Source organism: Podarcis melisellensis (genome assembly GCF_964234715.1).
Source record: "Podarcis melisellensis genome assembly, chromosome: 14".
Classification (NCBI taxonomy): domain Eukaryota; kingdom Metazoa; phylum Chordata; class Lepidosauria; order Squamata; family Lacertidae; genus Podarcis; species Podarcis melisellensis.
The window spans coordinates 756,114-775,950 of NC_138546.1; the positions used below are offsets into that span (position 1 = coordinate 756,114).

A 19,837-nucleotide genomic window follows, 5' to 3' on the forward strand; every position below is an offset into this window, starting at 1 on the left:
TTCACTTCATCAAATCTGGCCCTCTTTGAAAAAAGTTTGGGCACCCCGGGCATAAGAGATTCAGCAAGTATTTACCATCCCAAAGGAATTGCCAGACTACCCAGAAAATGCAATCAGATAAGGCAGGCATGTCCAAAGTCTGTTTCGGGGGACTAATCCGGCCCGCCGGTCAATTCAATCCGGCCCCTGTGGCAGTTTACTTCCTGGTGTAAAATCCTACAAAAATCTCAAAAGCTTTGGTTGGCCCTCTGGTCGGTCCTCACGCATGACCACTTCACCAAATCTGGCCTTCTTTGAAAAAAGTTTGGACACCCCTGAGATAAGGCATGATCAGGTATCTTGGCAGACAGGAGAGAAGCAACACTCTCAAATTTCTGCTGGGGACCACCTCTTTCTGCAGTGTATGTATGAATGGTGTTTTGGGGGGTGGTCTTGGCCTACAGTGTGGGCAATTTCAAAAGTCTATATCAGAGCTTGTGCACTATTGTTCTGGGTTCCTCTACTCCCTCCTGCATGGGGCGAGCAGGGGACCCTGTTGCAACAGTTTAATAAAGATCAGGCTTACTAGCTGCTTTGCTTCTCAATATTCTCTCCTTGGCCCGTGTTATTTTCTCCGACTGATAGAGAACCTACATAAGGACCCTATATGGGCTCTTGGGTGCCACATAAGGGAAAAGGAGCAGTTTTTTCTTATAACAGGATGGATGGGTCCCGTTCATGGCCCTTTGCTGCCCCTGCTATGCCACGCCATTCTTCCACAGCCTCCTTTGCGGAGCCTCCTTTGTGGTGGCATCCTGGGCTCTCCTCCGAGAGGATGGGCAGGAGAGTCACACTATTAATGCTTTTTTAAAAAAGAAAATCTTTATTAATTTTCACAAAGACAAATATACATAACATATAATACAAAAGACGATACAAATGACTAAAAACAATAAAGTAAGAAAAGTTAGAAAAACAAACAAATACAATATATTACACTTACATAACAAATTAAAATATGTAACTTCCAATAATTCTCATTATACTACTTATGTATATCTATATACAAAATAAAATAATATGAATCTGTGCAAGGAACACAGAGTCACTATTAACGTTAATGATGACGAATAATGGTGCTGCAGGAGGAAATCAATAAGAGGCATTAATTCAGCCGCTTCACTTGATTTAGAGAGATCCAGGCGAGCACAGACAAAGGAGATCTCTGCTCTGTGATTCCTGCATTGCAGGGGGTTGGACCAGATGACCCCTGAGGGTCCCAATTCTTCGCCCCGCCGCTTTCTCCAGCGCTGCGTCGACTACATTACCCAGAAGCCTTTGCTTTGTTGTCCTACTTGTTGCTGGGCGGGCGCTGATGCAGCTGGACTGACAGGTGGAGCCAACCAGTGAGCAAAGATCCTGCGCGGGCAACCTTGCCATATTAGGTAAAAGGAGATCCGGAAGAACCAATGAGCTTGCAGAGGAGGCGGGCGCAGGGAGGGTCCCCGTCACGTGGCGGCTCAGTCGGGCAAAGGGCGGCGAGTGAGGAGGGTCCTCGGCCGAGGCTGCATTTCTGGACTCTTGCGCAGGACTTTCACAGAAGGATAGAACTGGCGACTTGGAAGGGGCCCCCAGGGGCCATCTAGCCCAACCCCTCGCAGTGCAGGGATCACGTGTCCTGCTCTCTGTCAACTGTCATCCAGCCTGGTGATACGAACCGAGGACCAGCGCCTGGAGCCCCTGCAATCTCACACACCGCTTGGTGGAGACACGGGTGGCCTGTAACAATATATATATATATTGTATGGAAAAGTTTTAAGTTCTGTTTAACCGTTTATAATTATTGAGTTGAGTTATCAGGTTGTGTTATGTACTGAGTTGAATAGGATCCAAAATGCAGCAGTCTGATTGGTCCTAGAACAATAGGATCCAGAATGCAGCAGTCTGATTGGTCCTAGAACAATAGGATCCAGAATGCAGCAGTCTGATTAGTCCTAGAATAATAGGAATCAGAATGCAGCAGTCTGATTACTGCATTCTGGATCCTATTGTTCTAGGACCAGTCTGATTGGTCCACAGGAGCCACCCAATCCAGCTCCAGGTGGAAGTGAATCCGCAACCTGATTGGCCTACAGGAGAATCCCAGAATTAGCCAATCACATGGGGGCCATTGTGTAAATAATGTATATAACGCAGACATCATGGGAGAACTTCCATTCCTTCCTCTCTACTATGAGCTGAATAAAGAGCATGAAATCCACACTCAGCTCTGAGTATATGTCAGGTTGGCTATAAAAACAGGACAGAAATGGTTGTTGTTTAGTCGTGTCCGCCTTTTCGTGACCCCCTGGACCAGAGCATGCCAGTCACTCCTGTCTTCCACTGCCTCCCGCACTTTGGTCAAACTCATGCTGGTACCTTTGAGAACACTGTCCCACCATCTCGTTCTCCGTCGTCCCCTTCTCCTTGCGCCCTCCATCTTTCCCAACATCAGGGTGATAGATAATTTATTACGGTCAAAGACCAGTTCGCATAACACAATAAAAACAGCGTTCCTAAAGATAAAATATACAATCAGAGCAGATTGCAGCAATAGCTCATGAGGTAAAATTAAGATATATGCATACACCCGTACAACTGATATTTGGGCTACCATAAAAATTGACCCTGATTTCCTTCAGAATGGATAGGTTTGATCTTTTGGCAGTCCATGGGACTCTCCAGAGTAATTAATACCAGGCTGTCTCCCCCTCAATACAGGGTGGAAACTCTACATTCCTCCATAAATAGCTGAATCGTCACTTTAAACCACATTTTAAAAAAGCAAATACATTCTTATTGAGTTTTCATGTTGACCTAAAAACCCAGCGCGAGGAATCTGAGCTAAATAAACTCACTTCACCTCCCCCCGCTCGCCACGTACAGAGTGGAAGCTCTACCTTTTCCTATCTCTACCGTCCCGCGCTGCCATTGGCTGAGGGTCAGGCCCCGCCCCGCGCCTCCCACGCCCTCCCATTGTTGTGTTTTTCTCTTCTCCCCGCGCGGCGCGGCGCCTCCTGGGGGTTGTAGTCCGCGGCCCGTCTCCCCTTCCGCGGCGAACCACGCGAAGAGCCTGGGCGCGAGGACTCTCTTTCCCGTGGTGCCCCGCGCGGGAGCGGCCTGCAGGCCTCGGCACCTTGACGGAGTGTCTGAGGGGGCTTCGCTGAGGGAGGAGAAGAAGAGGCTTCGCCGACGAGACCCGCCGACCGCCATGGGCTCCCTGCTCAGCCGCCGCATCGCCGGCGTGGAGGACATCGACATCCAGGCCAACTCGGCCTACCGGTACCCGCCCAAGTCCGGTGAGGCCCGGGCCCGCCGCCCCCGCCCCTGGGGGGGCCAGAGCCCCGCGAAAGGAGGAATTATTATTATTATTATTATTATTATTATTATTATTATTATTATTATTAGTGATTTTGGTAGTAGCTCCTCAGCTTCCCCTCCCCAATTTTTGTGGGGGCTTCTCCCCCTCCCCCAACCCACAGGGGGGTCCCTATTATTCCCAGCAGCCTGAGAGGAAAAGCGGCTTCGTTTCTCGGAGCGGCCGCCGAGGCTCTTCCTGGGTCGCGGGGGGTTGGGCTAGATGACCCCTGGGGGCCCCTCTGGCCGCCATTCCTGCATTGCAGGGGCTGGGGCTGCTGCCGCTGCTCATCCCCCCCGAGGATGGCACGGGCGTTTGGCGTCGCGGAAGGGCATCGCAAAGCAACAGCGCAGTTGAATTTTTTGATAACGATTTATTGGTTTTCCAGAAATAACAGTAACAATACCAAAACAAAACAAATTGACTTCCCTCTAGTCCCATAGCTGTCAGCATTTCCCTTTTCTTGCGAGGAATCCTATTCGGAATAAGGGAATTTCCCTTTAAAAGAAGGGAAACGTTGACAGTCCATGGGGAGGCAAACTAAGGCCCGGGGGCCGGATCGGGCCCAATCGCCTTCTCAATCCGGCCTGCGGGCAGTTCAGGAATCAGCGTGTTTTTACATGAGTAGAATGTGTCCTTTTATTTAAAGTGCATCTCTGGGTTATTTGTGGGGCATGGGAATTCGTTCATTCTCCCCCCCCCCCAAAAAAAAATTATAGTCCGGCCCCCACAAGGTCTCAGGGACAGTGGACCGGCCCCCTGCTGAAAAGGTTTGCTGACCCCTGCAGTCTAGTCCCTTCCTTGGTTCCATTATTTTTCAATATACTGCATGTCCATTGTGCGATAGCGCAGTTTAAAAGGCCCACGAGAAAAAGAGCCTTTTTGCCTGGCACCTGAAGATGCAGGTGAGGAAGGCGCCTGCTGAGCCTCCCTGGAAATGGGAGCCACTACCAGAAAGGCCCCTGCTGCTGCTGCTGCCGCCAGTTCACCTGGAGGGATTGGGGTCTTGGGCCTTTGAAGGGTCCACAGCAGCAGGTTGAACGGGGCCTGGAAACAGAGGGGCATCCAGGACAACAGGACCCTTGGCTTTCCCTCCCAACTCTGCCATCCTGATCCCCACCCCAAAACGTGACCAGAAGCCCCCCCCCCATCAGAGGAGCCTGGTGGCAGGTGCCTCTTCTGAGAAGCCAGGAGACCACCTGAGCATAGCCTCCCTCCCCCCCGGGTGAAAGATTGGCTTTCCCCGGATGATTGTAATGTATTATTATTTTCTGTGTGAGCCATGTAGAGTTTTTGGAGTTCTTTTATAATCAAGCGGCGTATGAATTTTGTGAAATAAAATAAATAAATAGCCACTGGTCCCAAGGGCTCCTCAATGCCCCTTGGTCTTGGAGGCAAAGAGAGGGTTGTCGATTTCATGTCTCGCTTGTCTGCTTTCTGGTTGAACAGGGATGTTTGCAGAGTTTTGCTCCAGTGTGCTTGTGACACCCCCACCCCCCCTCCAGAACAGCTGAGAAGGGAGCCTCTGTGCTCAGTGGCAGCCTACCTCTGAGTCTCTGGTCAGGGGGCCACCTTCATGCCCAGCTTGTGAGCTTCTCAGAACTGCTCACTGATGGAAACCAGGGTACATGGGTGTCTCCGCCCCACGTACAGCTGTCGTGGACGCCCTGAGAGCTGTTGCCCTCGGATCCTGCTTGCAGGCTTCCCTTTGGTTGGCCACTCGGAGAGCAGGATTCCGGAACAGATCCAACTGCAGCCGGGCTCCTCTAATGTTTTTATCATGGCGTGCCCCTCCCTCCTCTGAGCCATTGCTAGGCAGCAGCAGTGGGCTGCCCCCTCCTCTTCTCTCCCTCCCCACATATCACCTGCCTGCCAGCTCTCTTCTTCCAGGCACCTGCCAAATAGCAAGGTGGGTGGTTGTATGCCTGCATTTCACAGCCCACAAAAGGGGATCCTTCCACAAATCTTGGGGTGGGGGGCAAGTGAAGCTTTTGGCTGCCAGCTGGTGTGGATGTCTGCCCTCTCCCACTCCAGAGAGAGGCTGCTGAGCCCCGCCTTGTGCCAAAGTCCTGCCAGTGCCCTTGGCATCTGTGCCCGATCTGCGGTGCAGGTCCTTTCTCAACTGTGAGGCTCACTGTGTGACTTTGGGCTGCCCTGCCCTACCCTACAGGGTTGTTGTGAGGATAAAATGGGTAGGTGGGTGTGGGAAGAACTCTATACGATGACCTTGAGATCCTTGTGCGGACGATGGTGGTTAAAAATGTAATAAAGAAACACGTAAAACCAGATCTTTGCCTTCTCTTCAGGGAACTACTTTGCCAGTCATTTTTTCATGGGAGGCGAAAAGTTTGACACGCCACACCCTGAGGGCTACCTTTTTGGGGAGAACATGGACTTGAACTTCCTTGGCAACAGGCCAGTCCAGGCAAGTACTCATGATTTTGGTGCACCAAAATGAACCGGGGGGAGAGGGGAGCACCAGCCAGCCAGCTGTTTCAGAGCACAGCCCCCATCACAGCTGTTGTCCCAAACAGCTGGAGCCTGCCAGGTCAGAGCAGGCTCTCCTCACAGGATCTCACCTGAATTATGACCTCTCAATTCGAAGGGTTGCAGGTGTGTGTTCTTAAACAACTTTTCCCTGAGGTTGAATGGGGTTCAGAAAAACAAAGTGAGAAATACTGGTGGATTTCAATTGGGGTACAGGCGGACGGACCCCTGATTGCTGAATGTGTACAGCTCTCCCTTTTTTGTTTTGGCTCAAACCCTTCCAGGGATAGCAGATGACCCTAAGTGGAGTTTTCCTCCTGTGTGTGCAGCTAGAGAGAGCCAGCTTGTGCCAGTGGTGGGGGTGGAGAGTGGCCTGCCCCCCTCACGTCCCCCTTTCTTCCTGTGTGCTTTCTCAAGAGGCTCCTGGTTTTTCATTCCAGTTTCCCTATGTGACCCCAGCACCTCATGAGCCAGTGAAGACTTTGCGCAGCTTGGTGAATATCCGCAAAGATTCCCTCCGCCTGGTCAGGTACTGCAGACCCAAGCCCCTGTGGGCTGAGACTTTTCAGGGGGCCAGGGTGGAACCACAGCTGCCTTAGCCTATGCTCTGCTGAGGCCAAGGAGCTTAAAATGCAGGCTCTGTGATGAGTTGGCACGGGGGGGGGGGGAGGTTTGAAATTGTGTCTTTTTGCAAAGAAGGTCCTTAACTTGCCTTCTTTCCGTCTGAGCAGGTTGCTTGATTTTCTGACATTCAGAGGCTTCCTTTTTTATTTTTGATTGTGAGCTGAAGAGGGAGGCTTCCTTTGTCTGTCCTGGTCTTCGTGTGCTGCTGAACAGAGCATGGGGGTGTTTTGAGTTACAACAAAGGTTGCGCTTAGTATCACATTCCACACTTGCAGTGAATTGTGAAAATCTGGAGATACGCAAGATCTAGGAAGCAGGTGGTTTGAAACCTTGCCTTTGCTTGTTTCTAATTCTGGCCAAAATGGAGGGATTGAGAGGGGTGGGTTGAGGGGCTTGAGGAATCTGGGCAGGGGAACATGAATAGAGGCAAGAAGGCAGAGGAGTCTGTCTCCTGAAGATCAGGTGTTTAGTATGTGTAATCTTATTGTGATAATTTGGTTTCGTGGCATATGTGGCTTCTGAGACCATCTAATAATAATAATGGTAACCATTAATATAATAAAACCATTAATGTAATAAATATTGTGTGTATCTTAGAAAGCATTTTAGACAGTCCCATCAGGAGAGCTGGAAATGTGATAGTTGTGAAGATAGTTCGAGTGGGTGGGTGGTAATAAAGAAACAGAGACGGCTCAAGGATTGAGTTTCTGCGCCAGGTGAGAGATTGCAGCCAGCTTAATGTCTGAGCTCACCTGCCGTGACTCAGCCTCCCTTTACACCAGGTACAAAGAGGACGCTGACAGCCCCACTGAGGAGAACGGGAAGCAGAAGGCCTTGTACAGCCTGGAATTCACCTTTGATGCCGACGCACGCGTTGCAATAACCATCTACTGCCAAGCGACGGAGGAGTTCATTAGCGGCATGGCTGTGTGAGTGCTGGGTTAGGGTTAGCAAGCAGGGGGCCTTGTGGGGAGCCCGTCAAAGGGATCATGTGTCTTTTGGAGTCATCGTCTTCACCCACCCATAGTTCTGTATTATTTTATTTATAGAAGTATTTACACACAGCTGTTTGTTTTTTAAAGCAGTTTACAACAGTAGCACATAAAGCCGTACAATAAAAGCCATATAGAACACATAAAGCTGTACAATAAAAGCCATATAGAAAAGTTAAAATCAGACATCAGATAACTCTTGTGGAAAGATGTACTTTTAATTGCCAGCATCAGCCTGGCAGAATTGAAGAGTATTCAGCAGGCATTTAAAAGTTGGAACAGAAGACGCCTGCTTGATCTCCAGTGGCAGAGAGTTTCACAGGACTGGGCCGATGACACTGAAGGCTCAGTTTCGTGTTGTTGTCAGATGAGCCTTGCCAGTTTGGAGAATGACCAGTGACACTCCTGCACATAATCTCCTCGATTGAGCTGGGCTATAAGGGATTAGGTGATCCCTGAGGTACCCTTGACCTAAGATGTTCAGGGCTTTGTAAGCGAATACAAGGACCTTGAACCTGGCGCAGTAGTAGCTTTAGCAATGGAGCCCCATGTTGTTGACTAGACATTCTGCACCAGCTGGAGCTGCTGAAGCAGGTCCAGGGGCAGTCCCACAAAGAGCACATTGCAGTAGTTCAACCTTGAGTTACCAGCGCATGGACTACATTGGTCAGGCTATCCCTGTTCTGGAACGGTTGTTGCTGGTGAACCAGGTGAAGGCACGGGGACCTTAGCTCTTAAATTCACCAGCTTGGCTCAGCAGAAAAATATATTGCCATCCCCAAGGTCTGGCATCCCTGCACCACTGGGGTAGTTTGGAGACGCCCTTCTTTTCTTTATGTCCAGAAATGTGCTAGCTTAGCTTGGTGGTGCCAGCAGGTGGGTGCATCAGGCAGGTCCACATGCACATGGCATGGTTTGCTGCGGCTTCTGTTGCTTTTGGCCTGTGCTTCGCCATAACACGGAAGGGTGCTGGATGTGGCCTGGGAGAGCCCAGGAGCTGCCTCTGGGTGCGATGCTGAGCCTCTCCTCTTCTCCCTGCCTGCAGCTACAGCACAAAGAACCCTTCTCTGCAGTCGGAAACGGTGCATTACAAGCGAGGAGTCAGCCAGCAGTTCTCGCTGCCGTCCTTCAAGATAGACTTTTCGGACTGGAAAGACGACGAGGTGACGTTCCTGGCCTCTTAGTGCCTCCCAGATGTGGGTCTTTTAGCTTAGCAGAGTCACATAGGCTTGTGTCTCTCCCTCCTGCCTCCCCCGTCTTAATGATTTTCCTCCTGGGGGTTTGGGGGGTTGAAAGCAAAGCAGTTGTGGTGTCATCAGAACAAGAACAAATTTATAAAGGTGCTGGGAAATGAACTAAAGATCTTCCAAGGGGAGGGGCTGGAAGCAGAGAAGGAAGCTGAGTGGCTGCTTGTCCTTCCTTCCCTTCCTGTATCTCCTCCCCACACACACAAAAGGAGGGTCTTTTGACACCTTTTCCTTGGAGGAGTTCCATATGGAAAGCCACAGGACTCCCTACCAGCCAGACTAATCCCTCTCTTTGCTCCTTCCTTCCAGCTGAACTTTGATCTGGACCGCGGCATCTTCCCCGTCGTCATCCAGGCTGTGGTGGATGAAGGCGATGGTAAGACACCCGCTTCCCCTCTTTGCCTTTGTGTCCCTGGGAATCAATCAGGCTGGCTCAGGGACACAGCAGGGTTTGGCCCAGAGGCTGGAGTGGCCTTTCCAAGGGGCCAGGCTGCGCTGGAATCAGACAATCCTGGGAAAGGTCTCCACCCTGCTAAGTTTTCTGTGCTGGGGCTGAGCAGGGGGCAGGAGGGGAACTGGTTTGCTGGCTCTTGGGCAGGATATGGCTCATGCCACCTCCACCTTCTGTTCCCATCTGGGACGGTCTCCTTGTTCATATGCGTCTTCTGGGACGCAGGAGAGGCTCTGTGCTAAAGAAGGCCTGTTCTTTAAGCCAAGCAAAAGACCCACCTTGCCCAAGAGATTTGGATCGCCAGCAGTGTTAGCAGATTAACTTCAGTATTTCCTGTTCTTAGAATAATTGCGTCTCCCTTTTTGAGAATTTAGTCTTACTGATGTGCCCTTTCTCAGGAGAAGTATTTTTTACATTTTGCTGGAAGCCGCCCAGAGTGGCTGGGGCAACCCAGTCAGATGAACAGCACATAAATAATAAAATTAAAGTTTTTTTATATAAAAGAATTATAAAGCTATTTTAAAACAAACAAACATATACTCTAAAGCTATTTATAAAGAATTATTAAAGCTACCCCCTTATTATTATCATTATTATTATTAATAAAAATTGAGTAGTTTTAATAATACAGTCGAACCTTGGTTTTCGAGCAGCTTAGTTCTCAAACGTTTTGGCTCCCGGACACTGCAAATCCAGAAGTGACTGTTCTGGTTTGTGAACTATTTTTGGAAGCCAAATGTCTGACAGGGCTTCTGTGGTTTCCGATTGGCTGCAAGAGCTTTCTCAGCTGATTTATCTAGCTGAGAGCAAATTCTGCTGTGAATTCTTTGAAACCCTTTTGTGTGCCTCTGCGGATACACAGACCACACTTTGGGAAACACTGCTCTGATTTCATCTGTGACACTTCAGAGAGATATCCCTGGGAGGGAAACAACAACTGGAGCCTTCTCTCCTTCGCCTCCATAGTGGGATCTCTTGTGCTGGACGTCTTCAGCCAAGGACTGTGTGTCAATAAAGCTGGAGACAATAGCAATGTTGTTTGAAGGAGCCATTGCCTCTCCCTCTTAGCTTTTCCCATCATGCCGTGGGAGAGAAAATGAAAATATTATCTTCTGTTTGTGTAACTGGTAGCCTGGGTCAAGAAAGCCGCCTCCCCCCGCCTGTGGTCACATGACAGTTTGATGAAGAGGTCAGCCCAGGGGGCAGCAGCTGTGAGAAAGGCGAATTCCATGCCGCCAGGGAGCATTAGGAAAAGAGTCGGAACAAAAACGGTCTATAGCACGATGCCATGTTTGGAATGCTGGGTACAGTTCTGGTTGCCTCGCCTCAAAAAGGAAATTACCAGGAGGGAAAAGGGTTCAGAAAAGGGCTTGGTTCAGAACTGCCTGTTGACCTCCATCGTATACTTTGATTGCGCACAACTTCTTCCTTGGACATCTTGAAAGCTCGGCTGCCCATGTGACCATTTGGGTAGCCTGTGCAGCTGGGAAATCCCGACTCTTGAGAGTCCTACCGCTGGAGGACTCAGGCCCCAATCCTCCTCCCTTGGAGCCTGGCCTGATGGGGTGTTTGGGCTGCCTGTTGCCTTGCCCCTGATCTCATGGGCCTTCTGCTTTCCCCGCAGTTGTCGTGGAAGTGACTGGCCATGCCCACATCCTGCTGGCTGCCTTTGAAAAGGTAAGAAGCCCCCCTTTGTCCCATCTGAGCAGGAGATGGCTTTGGGTGGTTGCTGGACTAACAGCGCTGGCAGAGGGGCGAGACATTGCCTTGCCTTCTCCGTGGTTCCAGCCTCTCTTGCAAGGCCCCTTTCCGCTCCTCTCTTGCCCTGTTCTGTTTGGTGCTTTGAATAGGGAAATCAGCAGAATCTGAGAGCTTGGATTGTGTAATCAGAATAAATCCTGAAAATGCAAGTGGGTCTGTGCATGGAAGGAGGGTTTGCTTAGCAAGCGGCTGAAGACTTTTCATATTAAATGTGCCAACCTCTCTCTCCCGTGTCTTTTCCCCTCATCAGCATGTGGATGGCAGTTTCTCGGTGAAGCCTTTGAAGCAGAAGCAGATCGTAAGTCTTTGTCTGTCTGCAAGGATGTGGCTTAATCTTGGTTTTTAAGCTGTATTTCAATCAGTTGTTTTTATATTTGGTGTAAGCCGTCCTGAGCCCCGGTCTTGGCTGGGGAGGGCAGGGTATAAATAAAATTTATTATTATTATTATTATTATTGGCAGAGGTGCTGGCTGACATCCCAGAGAGGCCTGACCCCTTTCCCACTACCCAATTTAGCAGGGCCCATTGGATTTACTGCACTGAGAACGTGTAATACAAATATTTAAACAGATTTTTTAAAAAGGCAGTTTAGGCAGATTCACAGACGATAAAGTTCTCCGTGGGTACTAGGCATGATGTCCACAGGATTGAAGGCAATGTGCCTCTGAATCAATACCATTTGTTGCGACTCCCAAATAAGAACATCAGAAGAGCCTGTGTTCTGGATCAGGCCAATGGCCCATCTGGTCCAGCACCCTGTTCTCACAGTGGCCAACCAGATGCCTGTTCTGGAAGAAGAAGAGTTTGGATTTGATATCCCACCTTTCACTCCCTTTAAGGAGTCTCAAAGTGGCTAACATTCTCCTTTCCCTTCCTCCCCCACAACAAGCACTCTGTGAGGTGAGTGGGGCTGCTGAGAGACTTCAGAGAAGTGGGACTGGCCCAAGGTCACCCAGCAGCTGCATGTGGAGGAGCAGGGAAGCGAACCCGGTTCACCAGATTACGAGTCCACCGCTCTTAACCACTACACCACACTGGCGCTCCGAGCTCTCCCAAAGGCAGGACCTGAGCTCTCCCCCTCCCCTTTCAAGCAACCAATGTTCAGGTGCATGGGGCTTCTGACAGTGGGGGTGCAACATGGCCATTGTGGCAAGTAGCCATGGATGTGTTGTTCCTCCCCTGCACTGCCTGTGGGGTTCCTAGAGTGGTCTGATTGGCCACATGCGCTTCCTTTGGCTTAGCCAGCAGCTGCCAGGTTCTTCTGACTTGTGCTTATGCTCAATGAAGAGCACATTGCTGCCCTTTTATTATTCTGGTTTTGGTTTCCAACCTGTTTCCATCCTTTTTTCTCATTTGCCTTAGATGGTTGTTTCTTCATGTTTCGTTTTCAGCTGTGTATCTGTATTGTGTTGTGTTTAACTTCCATTTCAAGCCACCTAGAATATCCTAGTGGAAATAATAATAATAATAATAATAATAATAATAATAATAATAATAATAATAATAATAATTAATAATAATAGTTAAGAGTAATGATTAAAAAAGAAGCAATCAGCATTTCCTGCTTCCCCACAGGTGGACCGGGTCAGTTACCTGCTTCAGGAGATCTATGGCATTGAGAACAAGAACAATCAGGAGACTAAGGTGAGGAGGGAGTGAGGGAGGGGAGGCCATGAGAGGAGTGCATCCCTCTGTCTAAAAGGGGAGTAAGTGGAGGTTCTCCCTTGAACGTTCCCTTTCGAGGCTTTCGCTCCCCGGAGGGAGAGAAGTTGTCTATTGACCCACAGCAACAGCTCAGAGCTGTGGCTTTCTTCTGGCATCTGCTTAAGCCAAATTCTGCTTGTGAGTGTGTGCCTCCCAAGTCTGAAATTTAGGGGCTTTGCCTGTTCTGGGTGGGGTTGATCTTGCCACCTGCTGCCAGTAGTGTTGGGTTGGGTGGTTTTGTCCGTCAGAGTCCGGAAAGGGACCCCTGGATTTCTGCGCTACAGTGAGGGTTCTGAACACTGAGCTGGGCCACAGGAGCATCCAGTGAGTTCTTTGTCTCCCTCTCCCCCCGCTGCAGCCCTGTGACGATGAGAACAGCGACAACAGCAACGAGTGCGTGGTGTGCCTCTCCGACCTGCGGGACACCCTCATCCTGCCCTGCAGGCACCTTTGCCTCTGCAACTCGTGTGCCGACACCCTGCGCTACCAGGCCAACAACTGCCCCATCTGCCGCTTGCGTGAGTAGCAGGGGGGCAGGGTGGGGCAGAGGCAAGGGAAGAAGCCCTTTGCAGGCCAGGAGGAGGCCAGAAAACCCGGAGCTTGAAGCACAGAGACTCTTCTTCACCTTTGATCACACTGGGCAGCTTTTCCTCTGGGGGCTGCCAGTCTCATTGCACGGAGCAAGCTTGTTTTCTGCTGCCAGTGGATTCAGGTCTCAAGAAAGGAGATTCCGACTAAGCATTAGGAAGAATTTCTGGAGGGAAGAGGCGTTTGACAGTGGGAAGGACTCAACTCCCCTGGAAGGTGGCAGTCTCTTCCATTGGAGGTTTCTAAGTGGAGGTCCGATGGCCATTTGTCAGGGATTCTTCAACTGCGATTCCTGCATTGCAGGGGGTAGATGATCTCTGGATCCCTTCCCACTCTACAGTCCTATGATGCCCGGGGGGGGGGGCACATTTGTTCCCCCTGTTCAGTGAAACTCTCATAGGAAGTCCTTTGCTGATGGGCAGGGATGGAGCAGGGAAACATGAGCTCTGTGGACTCCGTTTCTGTGGTATAGCAAGGTGCACATGCCTTGCCACACGAGCGCAGGAGGAGCATTGCAGGATTCCAGGTTCGGTGCCCATGCCCATTTCTGAGGCCCATCCCTCTAAGGGGCTCTGCTGGGGCAGCAGCTGATCTGCCTTGGCACCTGGAAAGGTTGCTTAAGTCAAAGCCGCCTGTCTCCCTTCGCAAGAGCAGTTGCTGTATTCCCCAGTCAACGTGGCTAGCAGGTGGCTTTGGGGTCCCAACTCCCAGAGGACTCTACCCACAGCCCAACCCGTAGGAGGCAGAGATGATGTGCCTTGCCCCTGGCAGATTTCGGGCGCAAGAGATGAGACTGGGCTCCTCTTGCCTTTCCCCCATAGCCTTCCGAGCCCTGCTGCAGATTCGAGCCGTGAGGAAGAAGCCCGGGGCCCTGTCTCCGCTCTCCTTCAGCCCCGTCCTGGCACAGACCCTGGACCACGACGAGCATTCGGTGAGAAGCAGCCTCAGGCATCCGGGAGGGGTCAGCAGAAGGGGTGGTTTCACCCCCAAAGCACACTTTAAGCACTGGGGGTGGGGAGGATGCATCTCTCTGTGTGGGGTGGGGGGGAGTTGGTTTGGGTTCTGGGCAGACACGGGCTCATCCCCACTTTTGCTGGGGGTTCCAGGTGGCCTTTTCTGCTGAGCCTTGGCTGTCCCCCTCAGGTAATAGGGGGATGGGGTCAGCCTGCCTCGTAGAAGGACAGGAGGCCATAAAAATAGCAAAGGAGAGAGACAGGGAAGGAGGAAGAGAAGGTTCACTTGCTATCCCGGTGGATGGGAATAGCTGTTTCCTTTTGTTTTCTTACTACTAGTACTACTAATTTATATGCTGCCCATCAAACTGAGTTGCCCCAGCCACTCTGGGCAGCTTCCAAACATTTAAAACACAGTATCCCCCCTTCCCTCCATCTGGGTGCCCATGGCAGTGGCTTATAGGGGATTCCCAGGCAGCCTCCCACCTGGGCTCTGATCAGCCCCAGGCCTGCTGAGCTTTTGCCTGGGGTGATGGCTGCTTCTTATGGCTCCAGACTCTCCCCTGGGACTGTTGCACAACCCTGAGAGTCCCCAGCTCAGTTGGCCAGAGAAAGAGAACCTGAGATGCCCTTCTGAAGACAAAGAACAGCAACAAGAATGATCATTCCTCACAAAAGTGACTTGATGCAACTTAGGGAGATCAACTCATTGCTAAACATAAGACCATAACAAGGGGGCCCATCCAGTCCTGCCTCCTGTTCTCCCAATGGCCAACCAGGTGTCCCTTGTGGGGAACCTGCAAGCAGATCATCGGCTCCAGAGCCCTCGGCCTCCTGTGGTTTCCAGCAATGGGTTCAGAAGTCTTGCTGCCTCCAACTTTTGAGGAATTGCCCAGCCATGCTAGCTAGCAGCCACTGAGAGCCCTCTCTTCCTCCATGAATTTGTCCAGCCCTCTTTTAAAGCCTTCCAAGTTGGTGGCCATAAGATGTTTCTCTCCTATCCTGATAAGGAGATTTTGGGAAGATTTCAAACTACTTATTGTGGTTCTTGTTATTTTTCTCTCTGGTGTTTTTGTAATCCTTAAATGTTGTAAGCTGCCTTGTAAAGCATTAATCTTAAAAGGTGGCGTATAAATGTCTCCATGGGTGTCTTCTAATGCCAGGCAGTGTGTTTAGCTGCAATTCCTGCAGTGGGGGTTGGACTGGGTGATCCTGTGACTCCCTTCCAGTCCTGCAGTTCTGTGAGGGCAGAGCTAAAGAGGCTTCAGTGCTGTAGGGGTCAAACTGCAACGACGGCTGGCAGTGGCTGAGCTTTTGTCTTCCTCTCCTCCCTCCGCAGTGTTCGGACAACATCCCTCCAGGCTATGAGCCCATTTCTTTGCTGGAAGCCCTGAACGGCCTGCGCTCCATCTCCCCCTCCATCCCCTCGGCTCCCCTCTACGACGAGATCACCTACACGGGGGTCCTGGACGGGCTTCCCCTCTCTGGAAGACCCCTGGTGGGGCTGGACCGAGCTGTGGAGACCAGCCATCAGAAGAGCAAGCGCAGCAAGTCTCCAGACAGGTGAAATCTTGTGGAGAAGCCTCTGTGGATCGCTCCCTCTCGCCCTCCCCTACGCCAAGTCCATCCTCGCTCCGTTTCCCAGTCCACACCTTCCTCTGCTTCTCCTCTGCCCAACGCCTGAAGCTCAGGGCTCCTAGTGCCTTTGCCTCTTGCCCCAGAGTCAACCCCCCTGCCATGCGAGCCGCTGCCAATCCAGCTGTGTCTCTTGTTCTCTGCAGCACCCTCCGGTCTCCCTCGTCACCCATCCACGAAGAGGATGAGGAGAAGCTTTCGGAGGACTCAGACTTGCCACTCAGCGGGACGGAGCTCGTGCTGCAGGAGGGCAGCTCCCCAGAGGTGAATCTCTCTCACTCTCTGTCTGTCTGGCTCCTGCCTCTTTGCTAAGCCTGGAGTGGCCTGCTGGTGGGGTCAGGCTTAGCACTGCCATGAGCCTTGCTGAGTTGTCAGCCTCAGAAAGGTGCCTGCCTGCTGCCTGTTCCTGCCTGACAGCTGAGCAACCGCAAGAGCTCCTTGGCCAAGTTGGACTGTGTGTGTGTGTGTGTGTGTGTGTGTGTGTGTGTGTGTGTGTGTTTGTGTGCATCCGCAAACTGACAAGTGGAGGTGTCTGGTTCTGTGTCGTCTTGCAGTAAGTTGTAGTTTTTACTGGCACTGGGAGGTGGCCAGTAAACAGCAGGTGGGCTGTTTGGGCCACCCACCATGAGTTGCCAGAGCTGGACGCTCCCATGGGTGGTCATACATTTTAATAAACCAAAAAATTGCCCCTTTCCCCCTTGAGAGCCCCAAGTGTCTCTTTCAATGGGATCCGGAGCAAACCTTCACGAAAACAAAACTCCCCACTCTGGAATGGTGCTGGTTTCTGCCCATTGGAACGCAAAGCAGGGGGCTGTATGGCGACCTTCCTCCTTTGCAGAAATGAGACCCTTTTCTTTTTCTCCTCCTCCTCCTCCCGTCTTTCAAGAGCCTGACAGCGGAAGAAGCAGAGGCAGGCAGCCCCCTGCAGCAAGGTGAGCTCTGGCTGGGCCTGTGATGGGTGAGAACTGGTGGGAGGGGGGAGTATCCTTACCCTCTGGCCTGATCCCCTCCTGGGTATATGTCGTGTCTGTGCTCTTGAACATGGGCCTGGAAAGAACCCCACTGCTAGGACTGGCCCCCTGGAGGGGCAGCTTGGGCAAAGTGGAGCAGGCACGAGAGCAACGTGTGGGGGTTGGAGTGCTGTACTGGGACCTGGGAGAGACCACGCTCCACGAAGCTCACTGGCTGCGACCTTGGGACTGTCACCGTCTCTTTCGGCTTTACCTACCTTTCAGGGTTGTGGGAATTAAACGAGAAGGGCAGGAGAACTAATAGATAAGAACGTTGGCTATTTCACAGATGAGTTGGGCTGCAGAAGGCGTGCTGGGAAGACCACACATTCAAGAAACGCAAAAGTAACGTTTGCTAGGTTTTAATAACAAAAACTCCTTTTACACTAAATTACAATATATCCATAAGCTTGACCCATCCACCAGGGTACTGAGAGAGCTACATACTGCTCTTTATATACCATACCCAACAGCTTGATTACCACAACTTAACAGCACCTGCTATACTGCTTCACAGCTGTAAAACCAGGTCACATTATTTGCTCTTGCCTTTAAAGAAATACACATCTTGTGGAACAATAATGAACCTTCAAATTTAAAGAGACCATTCGACAAAGAAATGCAGAAATGCCTTTGGTAAACCCTTGATCTGGGGGCCCCCGGCCAAGGCGAGGGAGTGGCAGCATGCCGAGGCGCTGAGGCTTCCCCTTCTTTCTCCCTCTCGCAGGTGCCCAGCCTCCCTCTGTGGAGGCCCTTGTCCAGGAGAGCAGCAGCAGCAGCAGCACCTGTGGCCCCAGCAGCCTCCCCATCCTGGAGAGCGACCTGCCAGCGGACGTCTACCTGCCAGGTAACGTCGAAAGGAGCCCTCGGTGGGGACTGGCGCTTCCTTTCCCTCCGCTGAGAGGGGGATGATGCCCTCGCTCGGCCAAGAAGGAAGGGCCCTGACCCACCTGTCCCCCGTCCCCCAGCGTCATGCGCCGTCCTGGCTTTTCCTGCTCCTGCACCCATGGCCGGGCTGCCTTTGCATTGCTGCTGCCCTCTGTGTGGCAGCCATGGCCCTGTTCTGTACGTCCATGCCACAGAGGCCCCATCCGTGTGGCACAGGGAGGAGGGCAATTTGGAACGGCGGGGGCGGGGGCCGGGAAGCAGATGCATAGGGGGCCAGAAGAGGCTCAGAGGCAGAGGGTGAGGCTCGTGGTGGGTTGCAGAAGAGGCCTCCGCCCCGCTCTCGGGCACCACCCGATGCCCACAGCAAGGGGGGCGTCTGTCCGTCTTTTCTGACCGCTTTTTCTAACGTCTCCCCCCTTTCTGTCTGCCCCGCCTGGGCAGCCCTCGGCCTGGACTCCTGCTCTGTTGGGATAGAGGAGTAAGCTGGTACGTCTCGTCTTTCCTCCCTATACGCTGGCGGGGGCCTCTTGGGAGGGCGGGTGGGGAAGGGCAGCCAGAAGTGGGGCAAGGGGGAAGAGGAGAGAGGGGGGCTGCAGTGGGGAGGGGGCTGAGGTGCGCAGGGCAGCTTCCGCCCTGCTGTTGGCGGTCTCTTTCAGCGGACAGGCACCCACCTCGGGGTGCTGGAGTCGGGCGCCCTGCCTTCTTCTTGCTCCCACCCTATGCCTGGGGGGCAGGAGGGCTGAGAGGGTCCCCACCACCAGGGCTCCTGAGCCGGCCTCTTTCTCTCCCCCCCCCCCAAACCGCAGGATCTTCTGACTTCGCTGGCACCCTCCCTGGCCGTGGGACCAGTCAATCCGGGCAGCCCTTCCTGTTCAACAATCCCCGCCTCTGCGTGGAAAGTGGGCAGAGCCCGTCCTGAGCGCCTGGCTCGGGGTTCGAAAGCCACCGCCACCGAGGTGCTCACAATGCCAAACGCCCGGGCGCATCCTCTGGGGCAGCTCCTCTTCCTGCCTGCCTGTGGGGAAGCAGCCCCCTCTGCCTCCCTTCCTCTTCCACCAGCGAAGGATCCTTTACGGGACACGGGTTCCGATGCTGCGGCACGAGACAGACATTCCCCCTCTGTGGGGCTCAGCCTCGGACCAGGACTCTCTCCCCGCCCCTCCAAAGGACTCTTCTGTGTCTTTGTACAGAAATGCATGATATTCAGTGCCCCCCCCCCCGCATTGGCCGTGAGGCTGGTGTGATGGAAAAGATTTCCTCCTGCCTTGCTGTGCTCTCTTCCTCTCCCCCGCCCTCTTTTGGACATATCTCTTGGCGCCTTGGCCTTTTTAACCCCCTGCCTCTGATTTCCCCCCTCCTGCTTTCCAGCCTGCCTGCTCTGCTCCTGGCCGGCACTTGGGGCTCCTGGCAGAACCCCCCATCTAAGCACATGGGGCGGGGGGGCTTCTTCCTGCTCCTGCAGAAAGGGAAAGTGGGTCAGGCACAAGGCACTTGCTGCCTCCCCCCCTCCATGGACTTCCTGCCAGGGGGGTGGCTGGACTCCAGAGAGGAAGCCTGCGAGGGGCGGGAGGGACTCAGCTGGAAGTGGCTTGAGGCTCCCCACTGGGACCTGCGTCTTCTGCCCCATAGCTACCCCTCCTCCACCACCACGACCTGCTGCTTTGCTGCAGGATTTGGGGGCAGAGCAGCAGAGCCAACCTGGGGGGCACTTTTGCTGGAGGGTGACGCAGAACCTGCTGCTTCCTCTCTTGCCCTGAGGCCGGGGCATCTGGTGGGCGCCCCCTTGTGCTGCCTGTGCCACCGAGCAGGAGCCTGTTCACCCCCCACCTTGAGCTCCACGGTTTGGGGCTGTGCCCAGGTGTGCCTTCTCCCTCTCCTCCTCCTCTTCCTCCCTCCCAACTGCTTCACCCAGAAGGCAGTGGGGTGAGGGGTGTCCTTGTGGACTAGCTGCCTGAGGGGCTGCCAGCTGCTTCCTTGGCCCCCCAACTGCCGCCTTTGAGGGGGCCACTCTCTTTCCAGGCCCAGAGGGCAGAGCTGGGCCAATGTGTTTCTATATTTATAGTAATAAACCCCTCCTGTGTCAGTCTGGTTGATGCTGGTGACTGGCTTTTTCTTGTTGGT

The 19,837-nt window shown here is 52.5% G+C and overlaps 1 protein-coding gene across 2 annotated transcripts; it reads left to right on the top strand.

Moving 5' to 3' along the window:
• Positions 1 to 3,099: 3,099 nt before the first annotated feature.
• MGRN1 (mahogunin ring finger 1) lies at positions 3,100 to 19,807 on the top strand. Of its 2 annotated transcripts, XM_081889230.1 has the most exons (16): positions 3,100 to 3,317; positions 5,683 to 5,801; positions 6,304 to 6,392; positions 7,270 to 7,416; positions 8,525 to 8,642; positions 9,036 to 9,102; positions 10,802 to 10,854; positions 11,189 to 11,236; positions 12,514 to 12,582; positions 13,001 to 13,160; positions 14,052 to 14,161; positions 15,523 to 15,746; positions 15,965 to 16,082; positions 16,705 to 16,750; positions 17,556 to 17,675; positions 18,523 to 19,807. In XM_081889230.1, exons 1-16 carry the CDS (start codon positions 3,230 to 3,232, stop codon positions 18,633 to 18,635), a joined length of 1,689 nt encoding a protein of 562 aa, XP_081745356.1. In that variant the 5' UTR covers positions 3,100 to 3,229; the 3' UTR covers positions 18,636 to 19,807. The 2 variants fall into 2 exon arrangements, with proteins under 2 accessions (XP_081745356.1, XP_081745355.1); XM_081889229.1 differs by lacking the exons at positions 3,100 to 3,317; positions 5,683 to 5,801 and adding an exon at positions 18,158 to 18,202 and having other exon boundaries at positions 6,142 to 6,392.
• Positions 19,808 to 19,837: the final 30 nt, after the last annotated feature.

Bases quoted from the DNA above. Each gene is read 5' to 3' on its own strand.
- MGRN1 (XM_081889230.1), top strand. From the start codon at position 3,230: ATGGGCTCCCTGCTCAGCCGCCGCATCGCCGGCGTGGAGGACATCGAC. The intron at 8,643-9,035 runs GTGACGTTCCTG...CCTTCCTTCCAG, and splicing joins CGGACTGGAAAGACGACGAG to CTGAACTTTGATCTGGACCG. The intron at 17,676-18,522 runs GTAACGTCGAAA...CCCAAACCGCAG, and splicing joins AGCGGACGTCTACCTGCCAG to GATCTTCTGACTTCGCTGGC.